Consider the following 13,080-nt stretch of genomic DNA (forward strand, 5'->3'; position numbering starts at 1 on the left):
CCATTTGCACTCCTTTTGTAAAATGCATGCTCCTGCTCTGTCTTCTTCCCTTCCCCCACTGGGGGTGTTACTCTTTTCTTTTTGCTTTGTCAGAGTTCTTTATTATTCATTTTTCGTCTTATACGTGGGATCGGTTTGATTCAGGCTTTCACCCTTTTACTGCCTTACAGATTGCTAATATACATTCTCCATTGGTCTTTTAACGTCGTTTACAGAAGCTGACTCTCTACCGCCTCCTTCTCTCCGTCCCACCCTCTCTGCCTCGCCTGCTCTGTAATGTTCTGTTCTCTTCTCTCTCTCCCTTTGTTTCTCTCTCTCCCTTTTTTCTTTTCAGTGCAGAAGTTTTTAATTTTGACCGAGCCAAATCTATCAATCTAGGCCTGGCGCCGCGTCAGCAGAGGGGGCGGGGAGGCGAGCGCGGAACTGGGGGAGGGGAAGGGGCGGGGAACAGCAGGCGGAGCGGCTGCCAGAGTTGCTGGGAGTGCGCGCGGTCGGATCACAAGGCGGCGGCGGAGGAGGCCCAGAGACCGGAGCGCGGAGACCTCAGCCAGCGGCCTACGCCCAGGCCTTTCTCCACCGGAGGACCAGGGAACCGCAGTCTTCATCACAGAGGTACCGTGCTCCGCGCTCCCCGCCCGACCCGGCCCAGCCCTCTGCGGCGGCGCCTCCTTCCTTCCTCCTTCCCTCGCGCTCTCTCTTTCGCCCGCCCGCGCCTTCCCTGCCCGCCTGCGTCACCGCGGCCGCCATGGCTGAGAATGGCGAGAGCAGCGGCCCCCCGCGCCCCTCCCGCGGCCCTGCTGCGGCCCAAGGCTCGGCTGCTGCCCCAGCTGAGCCTAAAATCATCAAAGTCACTGTGAAGACTCCCAAAGAGAAAGAGGAGTTCGCGGTGCCTGAAAACAGCTCGGTTCAGCAGTTTAAGGAAGCGATTTCGAAACGCTTCAAATCCCAAACCGATCAGCTAGTGCTGATTTTTGCCGGAAAAATCTTAAAAGATCAAGATACCTTGATCCAGCATGGCATCCATGATGGGCTGACTGTTCACCTTGTCATCAAAAGCCAGAACCGACCTCAGGGCCAGTCCACGCAGCCTAGCAATGCCGCGGGAACTAACACTACCTCGGCGTCGACTCCCAGGAGTAACTCCACACCTATTTCCACAAATAGCAACCCGTTTGGGTTGGGGAGCCTGGGAGGACTTGCAGGCCTTAGCAGCCTGGGCTTGAGCTCGACCAACTTCTCTGAGCTCCAGAGCCAGATGCAGCAGCAGCTTATGGCCAGCCCTGAGATGATGATACAAATAATGGAAAATCCCTTTGTTCAGAGCATGCTTTCGAATCCCGATCTGATGAGGCAGCTCATTATGGCTAATCCACAGATGCAGCAATTGATTCAGAGAAACCCAGAAATCAGTCACCTGCTCAACAACCCAGATATAATGAGGCAGACACTCGAAATTGCCAGGAATCCAGCCATGATGCAAGAGATGATGAGAAATCAAGACCTGGCTCTTAGCAATCTAGAAAGCATCCCAGGTGGCTATAATGCTTTACGGCGCATGTACACTGACATTCAAGAGCCGATGCTGAATGCCGCACAAGAGCAGTTTGGGGGTAATCCGTTTGCCTCCGTGGGGAGTAGTTCCTCCTCTGGGGAAGGTACGCAGCCTTCCCGCACAGAAAATCGCGATCCACTACCCAATCCATGGGCACCACCGCCAGCTACCCAGAGTTCTGCAACTACCAGCACGACCACGAGCACAGGTAGTGGGTCTGGCAATAGTTCCAGCAATGCTACTGGGAACACCGTTGCTGCCGCTAATTATGTCGCCAGCATCTTTAGCACCCCAGGCATGCAGAGCCTGCTGCAACAGATAACTGAAAACCCCCAGCTGATTCAGAATATGCTGTCGGCGCCCTACATGAGAAGCATGATGCAGTCGCTGAGCCAGAATCCAGATTTGGCTGCACAGATGATGCTGAATAGCCCGCTGTTTACTGCAAATCCTCAGCTGCAGGAGCAGATGCGGCCACAGCTCCCAGCCTTCCTGCAGCAGATGCAGAATCCAGACACACTATCAGCCATGTCAAACCCAAGAGCAATGCAGGCTTTAATGCAGATCCAGCAGGGGCTACAGACATTAGCCACTGAAGCACCTGGCCTGATTCCAAGCTTCACTCCAGGTGTGGGGGTGGGGGTGCTGGGAACCGCTATAGGCCCTGTAGGCCCAGTCACCCCCATAGGCCCCATAGGCCCTATAGTCCCTTTTACCCCCATAGGCCCCATTGGGCCCATAGGACCCACTGGCCCTGCAGGCCCCCCTGGCTCCACCGGCTCTGGTGGCCCCACTGGGCCTACTGTGTCCAGCGCTGCACCTAGTGAAAACACGAGTCCTACATCAGAATCTGGACCCAACCAGCAGTTCATTCAGCAAATGGTGCAGGCCCTGGCTGGAGCAAATGCTCCACAGCTGCCGAATCCAGAAGTCAGATTTCAGCAACAACTGGAACAGCTCAACGCAATGGGGTTCTTAAACCGTGAAGCAAACTTGCAGGCCCTAATAGCAACAGGAGGCGACATCAATGCAGCCATTGAAAGGCTGCTGGGCTCCCAGCCATCGTAATCACATTTCTGTACCTGGAAAAAAAATGTATCTTATTTTTGATAATGGCTCTTAAATCTTTAAACACACACACAAAATCGTTCTTTACTTTCATTTTGATTCTTTTAAATCTGTCTAGTTATAAGTCTAATATGATGCATTTTAAGATGGAGTCCCTCCCTCCTACTTCCCTCCCTTTCTCCTTTGCTTATTTTTCCTACCTTCCCTTCCTCTTGTCTCCCCCCTCCCTCCCTCCCTCTTTGTTTCCTTACTTCCTTATTTCCTTTAGTTTCCTTCCTTAGCCGTTTTGAATGGTGGGAATCAATGCTGTTTCACTCAAAAGTGTTGCATGCAAACACTTCTCTTTATTCTGCATTTATTGTGATTTTTGGATACAGGTATCAACCTTCACAGTTGGGTGAACAAGTGTTGTCCTACAGATGTCCAATTTATTTGCATTTTTAAACATTAGCCTATGATAGTAATTTAATGTAGAATGAAGATATTAAAAACAGAAGCAAATTATTTGAAGCTCTCTAATTTGTGGTACGATATTGCTTATTGTGACTTTGGCATGTATTTTTGCTAGCAAAATGCTGTAAGATTTATACCATTGATCTTTTTTGCTATATTTGTATACAGTACAGTAAGCACAATTGGCGCTGTACATCTAAAAATATTACAGTAGAATCTGAGTGTAATATGTGTAACCAAAATGAGAAAGAATACAAGAAATGTTTCTGGAGCTAGGTATGTCTCACAATTTTGTAGAATCTTACAGCATCTTTGATAAACTTCTCAGTGAAAATGTTGGCTAGGCAAGTTCAGTTAAAATATAGTAGAAATGTTTATCCTGGTATCTCTAAGTATACATTTAATTGTACAGAAAATTTACAGTGTAACATTGTGTCAGCATTTGCAGATTGACTGTATATGACCTTAATCTTTGTGCAGCCTGAAGGATCAGTGTAGTAATGCCAGGAAAGTGCTTTTTACATAAGACTTCCTTCTCAACTTCTCCCATAAAGAGACCCTAATATGCATTTTGATTTGTAATTGGAAATGTAACTTTCACTGAAAGTGTCATGTGATGTTTGCATTACTTTTAACTGCTATGTATAAAGGAAAGTGTGTCTTTTGACTTCACCAGTTATTTCTCTTGTGCACAGAGAAAAATGCATTAAAAATGGCTAAAAAAAAATAAAAAATTAAAAAATGGATAAATCTTTTCCTTTTTGCCTTTTGGCCCTAGGTTCGTGTTTAGGAGGGTTATCCCACCGCAAGATTATATAAATCTTATCCTATATTTCTCTAACTTATATGGTTTTATTAAGAAAATGTTTTGTCCTGTCTGAAATTATCTTGATGTATGGATTTAGGTATTCTAACTTTTTTGCCCCAAAGGGTTAGCCAGTTGTTAACATACTTATCTTTTCCCCCAACATATGAAATGTCATACATGTATATACTTTATTCTGTATTTGGATTCCCTTTAGTTCCTTTGAACATTGTGGCACCAGTACACCAGCCTGTAGATGAGTTAGAAATGGGACTTTGTATCTTTTAATGTGAGACCTCCTCTTGATCTTTTTTATTTTTTACAATTTTCTGACGATTCTGACATGTTTATTTTACGAGATGAATTTTACGGTTTAGAGATTCTTCCCTCAAAAATATATTGAGAATTTGGTTGGGATTCTCTTAAATTGATATGACTATGAGGACTACAGAGTTGCATTGCTTTCCAGAAACATGTTGCCTTGTTTCTAAACAACTTTATATATCCTTCAAGAGAGTTTTATTTAAATCCTATATAATTTGTAATAAATATGTTCCTAGGTAATACAGACATACAGGGAACACGTTGATACTGCTGATTGGAGCTTTTAATATGTTACCTATGTGGTCATTTTTGCTATATAGGAGAAGAATTTATTTGCATCGATTATTTTAAATTGGCAATTTATTGAAATCTATTAATTTTAGAGATATTCATTTGATCCTTTTGAGTTTTTCCAGGTGAGAAGTCCTGTCAATTATGTTATAATTATATGTTTTCCTTTTCAAAATTTATGACATAATTTCTGATTGCATGGGTTAAACATTTTCATAACAGTGCTAAATAATAAAGGCGGCAGTGGCATTTTTGTCTTGCTTCTCATTTTAGCCAGAATGTGTTTGCTACAGCAATTCCAAATTGTGTTTTGTGAAAAAAAAAAATTCTTCTGGGAGACAAGGAAATACGTTTGCAAAATGCTGTATACTTTAATCTCTCTTGGAGACTCATTGTGCAATAAATGTTGGCTAGTATTTTTTTTTAATGGGTAGCTTCTTCAATTAAAAAAAAAAACTATTTAACTTTGTGTAACTCAGCATTTTCCGAACTTACTTGAGCACAGAACCACCTTTTTTTTTCTTTTAAACACACCTAATAACATTTGGCCTGTCAGTGTTCCTCAGAACACCAACTTAGGAAATGGTGATTTATTATTACTATATCATGCCAGGTATTTGACATAATCACAAAGTCTGTCATAATAAATTCAGTAATTTTAATGACAGATGATTTTATATGGAAATAAATACTAAAATTGTAGGCATAGAAAATGACAAGAAATCAATAGCATAGTAGAAACTGGATATTGGCTGAGGCCTGGCTCAGACAGTTTATCAGATCAGTTTCAAACACTCAAGGAACAGAGAATTATTTTATTAGCTTTGCCAAATGTTTATTTTTAAGTGTATTTTGTTTTCTCTTGGAAAAGATCCATGTATTTAATTTATTAAGTCTACTACTATTTTGCTTCCTAGTTTATTAATTTTTGCTTATAACTCCATTTATTTTGGCCTTTTAAAAATTACTTTTAACTGTTCTTCCTCCATCTCTTACATGATGTAATTTCCTCCTATTATGTTGCAGGTTCCTTTTAAAGGCTCTGTTTTTGTTTTGGGTTTTCTTCATCTACTGTTGATCCAAGATTTATCCATTTATTCATCACTGAATCAAGAAGGGTATATCCTGACCTGCTATTCCTCCCCCTCTAACAAGAGTGGAACAATTTTTTTGTATCCATTCACTGTTTACTGGGTTGTCACCCCATTCAACAAGAGTGGAACAGTTTTTTTGTATGCATTCCCTGTTTACTGGGTTGTCACCCCCTCCCAATGGCTCTGCGATCCAGCAAGATGTGGTAGTAGGGAGGGAGCTAATGCCAGGGGCAAACTCAACAGGATGACTTCACCCTCAAGACAGCTTTCCTCATTTGCTTTTGTCCTCTGTTTCAGGTACGTGATATCATATATACTTTCACTACTTGTGTAGGAGGGGAGGGGCAGGAGGGGGCATATACGCAACTTGGAAACAAAACCTGTTGGTTCATTAAAGGGGACTCTTGCATCAAGTTGAGATCACCGTGCTAGTTGAGAAACTATGATCAGCAGACACCTGTATTTGGGTGTGGACAAGCTTGCCCTCTGAGAGAGGACAGCCTGCTCCAAATTATGTTAATCTGCAGTGTCAAAATAGGACCAAATGGACCAATTCTTGTTAGGGCCTAGCCTAGTGATCAGGGTTGAGATGTCAGGAAAGCCATTTGGCCTGTGTCTCATAATTCAAAAAGGGATTCAAATTCAGACTTTTGACATTATCCTAAATGAACTGATAACTCTAGCCACAAAGCCAGACTGATCTGATGGAAAATGTTTGTCATACAGCTTAATTTAGTATATGTAAAAAAATTAAATTATTTGGCAATTTTGATATTCCTAATTTAGTATTATTTTATTTAAAAAATATACTGAGGCCAGGCGCAGGGGCTCGCTCACGCCTGTAATCTCAGTATTTTGGAGGCCAAGGTGGGCAGATCACTTGAGATCAGGAGTTGAGACCAGCCTGGCCAATGTGGTGAAACCCCATCTCTACTAAAAATACAAAAATTAGCCAGGCATGGTGGCAGGTGCCTGTAGTCCCAGTTACTCGGGAGGCTGAGGCAGGAGAATCACTTGCACCCATGAGGTGGAGATTGCAGTGAGCTGAGATCACACCATTGCACTCCAGCCTGGGTGACAGAACGAGACAATGCCTCATAGAATTAAGGACCTATTCTCATGCCACCATTTTCCCAGAATTCTGTTAGAAGACTTAGGGGGAAAGCAGTTTTCTATAAATAGAAAGGAGAAGCATGATTCAGCAGATACCAGACTGAAGCCACCTCAAAGAGCATAGGCTTTACACACTTTGACCATGGGTAAAAACCCTTGGCAAAAGCTGCCATAAACCAACAAGTTCAAAAGTTTGGGTAATGTCATTTTAAAAAGGAGTTGTTTGTCCCAGCATACAAGGGCAACATTTATTTGTCCAGCGGTTATGAATTGAGGCATATAGCTCCAGCTGTATTGAGGTATCTGAGCACAGATTTGAGCTCCCTAAAACAGCACTTTTGGAATCCATATTTAGAACTGTGTAGATTAGCAAACTTAAGATAATTTCAAGAAAGATTTTATAATTCATTATTTAAAGCATGGTTGATGAGCTTGAAAGAAAGAAGAAAGATGATTACTTGGCCCTAGCATGTATTTCACAAGATTGTCAAACTAAATTTTGTTAGGTTAGAATAACAATAATAGCTAACATATTCATTGCTATGTTCAATCTCGTAGTAGCCCTGTAAGATAGCACTATTACAAGCTTCCCCAGCTTACAGATAAGGAAATAAGCTGAATGAGACTAAGTAACTTGAGCAAGGTCATACTACTTACTATTAAGTGACAAAGTCAAGGTTTGAACCCAGTTCTGAGATTCTAGACTATGCTCTTAAGCAGTACATTATACTGCCTCCCCTTAAGTCTATTAAACTATACTGGTCTGTTAATCAAGAGATTTTACAATAAGTTGTATACTAGCTGGCCTCCTGGGTGTTCTTCAGGAGAACATTGGCTCTTGTTAAATAAATACATCTCTGCTACTGTTCACATTGGAGCAGTTTACACAAAAAATGCACATGTGAGAGTCAGCTCTGTCATAAATCAGTAACTGCAACTTAGAGCTTTGCCTTTCTTACTTTCAAGATGTGGCTAATATTTGAAACTGCCCTTAAATACATCTATTTATAGTGGCCTATTACATAACAGTATGTCTCCAAAAAACCAATCACATGGGCCACTTGTACTTCAGGTGCTCTGGAGGATGCCCACCTTTTTGCTGAACTGCCTTCCAGAGATCTCAAAAGGCAAACATTGTGTACCTCACCAAGCCGTTTGGCAGTTTCTCATAATGTCCTTGAGATTAAAATGGAGTAACAAGATGATAATGACAGGACAGTAGATGGGTTAATAATTTGAATTGACAGTGTTCAACAATATGGATATCAAAGTGAACAAAGGTTTCCAACCTCAGCCCTGTCCCATCAAAGTTGTTAATGACTAGCAAGAAAATATAAAAAAGCGTGCCCATCCCATTGCAAATAATATAGAATTAGATGGCAGAATAAATGTACTTGATATCACTAGCATGATCTAGACAGTCCTTAGGGGCTGAGAAAAAAAATAGCCAAATCTAGCAGGATTAAATTGAATAGGATGAAATATGAAGTCCTGTACTTATATCAAAAATTCAGTTACCAAGGGGAGGTGGTTATGTGGCCTAACAATTGCATATATGAAGAAGACTAGTTTTTTTTCTTTTTTCTTTTTTTTTGAGACGGGAGTCTTGCCCTGTCACCCAGGCTGGAGTGCAGTGCGTGATCTTGGCTCACTGCCACCTCCGCCTCCCAGGTTCAAGCAATTCCCTGCCTCAGCCTCCCAAGTAGCTGGGATTACAGGCACCCGCCATCACGCCTGGCTAATTTTTGTATTTTTAGTAGAGACAGGGTTTTACCATCTTGGCCAGGCTGGTCTTGAACTCCTGACCTCATGATCCACCCACCTCAGCCTCCCAAAGTGTTGGGATTACAGGCGTGAGCCACCGCTCCTGGCCAAGAAGACTCTAGTTTTAATTTACTCTAAGTTCAACATGAGCCAGCCTGTGAGGTTACAGTGTACCACATATAATGAAATATTAAGCTCCATTAATAGAGTCATGGTTTCCAGAACAAGGAAGGCCTTAAAAATCATGTTTATTCTGTACTTGATAGTTTATGTTGGGAGATTTGGGTCATATCAGAGTGGCACAATCAAGATGGACACAGACAACCTGGAAAGTAACCAAGAAGGTGACTGGTTTACAAGCAGACAAGACAGTTTTTGAAATAATCAGGAATGCTTTAAAGACAAGTTTGTGGATATTTTCTTCAAATAATTGAAGTCTTGTCACACATAAGAGAGGTAGCATTTACCTGAGTACCTCCAGAGGGTAGATCAATTCAAATGTTCAAATAAGTCAAAGTTTTTGCCTACTGTTATTAGCTTTCTATCATTTAATTGTAGATACTTTCCTTTCTGGAGCTGCTTCAGCAGAAGCCCACTTGGCAGAAATGTTTAAGAATGGTTTTATGTATCAGGTAGAACTTTGGATTAGAAGACCAACAACGTTCTTTGCAAAGCTAATGTTCTCCCAGTGGACTTTACAGCTTCTTACTGAAGATGCAAATTCTGGGATCAAAGTTGCTCTAGAATGAAGTCATGTTACAGACTTCTATCCTGCATTTCCTAGTTTAGTAAACACTCATGAGTAGACCGAATACATTTTTTTACATATAAGATCTAGGTAAATTCATCATTTTAATTTTTAATGCTACATATGGTAAAAGGACCCAAATCATATAATGTTAAAATGAATGTCACAAAGTACTCAGAGCTTGGGAGGAGAAAATAGGAAGGGATGTCTGAGGTCAAAGGACTCTGGTTGAAGGGTGAAGGCTACAGGAATACTCTGACCTCCTGTTTCTCTTGATAATATTCCCCTACCCCTTGTCATTCACAGTGGTGGTTAAAGTGGTGGGAGTAAGCTGAAACTGAGAGTGGAATGTGAAATGTGATGGCAGAGGATATTTTTTTAATTCCATGTATACTTCTTTAGTCACAGTGATCCTTTTGGAGCAGGAAAAAAGTGTTTGTGTTTTCCCTTATGTGACACCCAAGTGGGTATCCTTATATTAAATAAATTACCTTAAGATTCTGAGTCACTATAGTTTATATTCTTTATAAGTTGTACTAGAATTCCAAAGAGCCTGGAGAAGAACATCCTGGTGTTAGTGACAGGCTGAAACACAACACACATCAAATTCCTTATTTGTGGATATGAATTGAACGTCAAATATGTGTAGGAGACAGTGCACGTATACGTTTCTGTGTGTTTGTAATTTTTGCTTTGCCAGCTAAATCAGGGTTCTCTCCACATACTCATAATGATGAACCACCTTCATACTATTCTACATTAGATATTTGCCTTCTGCATAGGCCTTGACGTGGTTGAACCACAAATCATGTGACGAGAGGCAAAATCACAGCTCACTGCAGCCTTGAACTCCTGGGCTCAAGCTATCCTGTGTCAGCCTCCTGAGTAGTTGGAACTACATGCATGTGTCAACATGCCCAGCTAATATTTTTTAAAGTTTTTCTTTTAGAGATGGGTTCTTGCTATGTTGCTCAGGCTGGTTTTGAACTCCAGGTCTCAAGTGATATCTTGCCTTGGTCTCCCAAAGTTCTGGGATTATGAGTGTGAACCACTATGCCCAGCCTTGTTTGGCTTATTTTAAAATAAACTTTTCATCCTAAAATGATTCCAGATTTATAGAAAAAATATTCAGACAGTATAGAGTTCCCACATACCCCCACCAAATTTTTCCCTATTATTCAGATCTTTACATTAACATAGTATGTTTGTTACAATGAATGAAGCAATGTTGATACCTTGTTATTAAGTCCATACTTTATTCAGATTTCCTTTTTAATTATCATTATTATTATTTATAGAGACAGGGTCTCGCCCTGTGGCCCAGGCTGGAGTGCAATGATGCAATCTCGTCTCACTGCAACCTCCACCTCCCAGGCTCAAGCGATTATCCCACCTCAGCCTCCCAAGTAGCTGGGACTATAGATGCATGCCACCACAGTGGCTAATTTTTGTATCTTTTTGAAGAGATGAGATCTCGCCATGTTGCCCAGGCTGGTCTTGAACTCCTGGACTCAAACAATTTGTCCGCCTTGGCCTCCCAAAGTGGTGGGATTACAGGCACTGCGCCTGGCCAGATTTCCTTAGTTTTTACCTAATGTCCTTTTCCTGTTCTAGCACCCCATCCAAGATACCACATTGTATTTAGTCATCACATCTTAGGCTCTCTTGACTGTGACAGCTTCTCAGTCATTCTTTGTTTCTGATTACCTTAACAAATTTGAGGAACACCACAGAGGTGAAGTGACATTTTTATTACATACGAAGCATACATACTATCAGCATGACTCATTACTGTTGATGTTGATTAAACTTAATCACCTCGTTTGAGGTAGTGTGTGTCAGTTTCATCCACTATGAAGTTATTTCCTTCACCTTTCAATACTGTACTCTTTGTAAGGAAGTTAACCGTGTGCACCCCACACTTAATTGGAGAGTTATGCTCCACCTTTTTGAGGATGGAGTATCTACATCATTTATTTGGAAATCTTCTGCATGGGAAGTTTCTCTCTCTGCTGCCATTTATTTAAAAGCATATTTATATCAGTATAAACTCATGGATATTTTATACTTCAGGTTATAATCCAATACTATTTTATTTTGTTGCTCAAATTGCTCCATCTTTGGCCATGGAGTGTTTTTCTGGCTGACTCACACGGCCTTTTGGTACACTCTCTTTTTTTTCCTGTTTTTAGCACTTCCTTACTTTCTGGCACTGCAAGTTTCTCCAGGATTATCTTGTATATTTCTTGGCCCACTTCTTCTAGGACCCCTGGTTTCATTTATTGGAGAATTGCACTGGAGCCCAAAATCTGGGTGCTAGGTGTTCTTGTTGCTATTGGGGTGTTATTGATTCTAGGCCCTGTTAGCTGACTGAGCAAGGAAATATATGTGCATCAAGACCTTTGTATATACACATTTCTATAAATGTTTCTTTTATGTGTAATGATCTGGATCTATATTAAGCTAAACATGAGATCTTTCTGATGTCTCCAATTCTAATCCATTGCCAAAGGATCATTAATAATCCATATGGATCATTCAAACTTCTTTCTCTACTTATCTGTAACCTCTCAACTGCAACAGTGAGAAACCTGGCTTCAGTTATCTGCCATCCATTTACTTATTGTTCAGTTTCAGTACACATGTACAGCAATATCAGAACTGTTAACCTGTACCTCATGGGAAATAACTTTGTTAAATAAAATCGAGAGCTTATGTAGAGTTTCTTTTGCCTTTAGTCTTACAGACTCTACTCATTTCTGTAGTGACTTACGTCAAGATCTTTCTTCCCACACCCTTCAGTGAGGTTGTTTCATATATTTTATTACAGTTAAATTGTTTTGTCACATTGTACATTTCATCCCTGGGATCCCTCAACCTCTTAAAATTTTTAAAAATGTGTATATATTAAGATCCACTCTTTGTACTGTAAAATTCTATGGTTTTTGACAAACGTGTAGTATCCTATATCTACCGCTATCATAGAGAATAGTTTCACTGTCCTACGTAGTCCCTGGTGGTTCAACTATTCAACCCTCTGAACCCCTGGCAACCACTGAACTTTTTATCATCACTGTAGTTTTATGTTTTTCAGGAAGTCATATAATTAGAATAATACAGTATGTAGCCTTTTCAGAGTGGCTTCTTTCAGTTAGCAATTTGCAGTTAAAATTCATTGAAGTCCTTTTGTGGCTTAATATCTCATTTCTTTTAATGTGAATAACATTCCACTTCATTGGCATACCACAGTATGTTTATTTATTCACCCATTGAAGGACATCTTGGTTGCATACAGTTTTGGGGATTATGAGTAAATCTGCCATAAATATTCACATGCATGAAAACCCTTTAATTTGGTCTGGCATTTTTGAAATTTATGCTTACTTTTTAGACTTTAAAACATGGAATATATACTCATTATAAAATAAATTTTAAATGTGAAATATAATGAAAATAAGAAAAAACACTCATAATTAGAAATAACCACTATTTTTTTTTTCCAGACGGAAGTCTCTGTTGCCCAGGCTGGAGTGCAGTGGCGCGATCTCAGCTCACTGCAGCCTCCGCCTCCTGGGTTCAAGCGATTCTCCTGCCTCAGATTCTCCGAGTAGCTGACATTATGTAGAGTTTCTTTTGCCTTTAGTCTTACAGACTCTACTCATTTCTGTAGTGACTTACGTCAAGATCTTTCTTCCCACACCACCATGCCCAGCTAATCCCGGTTAAGTTTTCTATTTTTAGTAGAGAGAGGATTTCACCATGTTGGCTAGGCTGGTCTTGAACTCCTGGCCTCAAGTGATGTGCCCACCTTGGCCTTCCAAAGTGCTTGGCCTTCCAAAGTGCTGGCATGAGCCACTGTGCCAGGCCA

The 13,080-nt window shown here is 40.9% G+C and overlaps 1 protein-coding gene and 1 long non-coding RNA gene across 3 annotated transcripts in view; both read left to right on the forward strand.

Moving 5' to 3' along the window:
* Positions 1–450: 450 nt before the first annotated feature.
* LOC134736057 (uncharacterized) overlaps positions 451–13,080 on the forward strand; it is a 43,547-nt gene continuing 30,917 nt past the window's right edge. Inside the window, exons 1-2 of the long non-coding RNA XR_010119761.1 lie at positions 451–612; positions 5,520–12,833. This is a non-coding gene — a long non-coding RNA (uncharacterized lncRNA). The remainder of the gene's footprint in view (positions 613–5,519; positions 12,834–13,080) is intronic.
* On the forward strand, positions 610–3,823 carry UBQLN2 (ubiquilin 2). Of its 2 annotated transcripts, XM_055267985.2 has the most exons (3): positions 610–1,965; positions 2,050–2,180; positions 2,277–3,823. In XM_055267985.2, exons 1-3 carry the CDS (start codon positions 746–748, stop codon positions 2,618–2,620), a joined length of 1,695 nt encoding a protein of 564 aa, XP_055123960.1. In that variant the 5' UTR covers positions 610–745; the 3' UTR covers positions 2,621–3,823. The 2 variants fall into 2 exon arrangements, with proteins under 2 accessions (XP_055123960.1, XP_055123959.1); XM_055267984.2 differs by having other exon boundaries at positions 610–2,180.

Source organism: Symphalangus syndactylus, chromosome X (genome assembly GCF_028878055.3).
Source record: "Symphalangus syndactylus isolate Jambi chromosome X, NHGRI_mSymSyn1-v2.1_pri, whole genome shotgun sequence".
NCBI classification, from domain to species: Eukaryota; Metazoa; Chordata; class Mammalia; order Primates; family Hylobatidae; genus Symphalangus; species Symphalangus syndactylus.

What these genes read in the sequence shown, in the direction of transcription:
- UBQLN2 (XM_055267984.2), top strand. Translation starts at nt 746, where the DNA reads ATGGCTGAGAATGGCGAGAGCAGCGGCCCCCCGCGCCCCTCCCGCGGC. An exon ending in GATTCCAAGCTTCACTCCAG is followed by an intron (nt 2,181 to 2,276) that starts GTGTGGGGGTGG and finishes TTACCCCCATAG; the next exon opens with GCCCCATTGGGCCCATAGGA.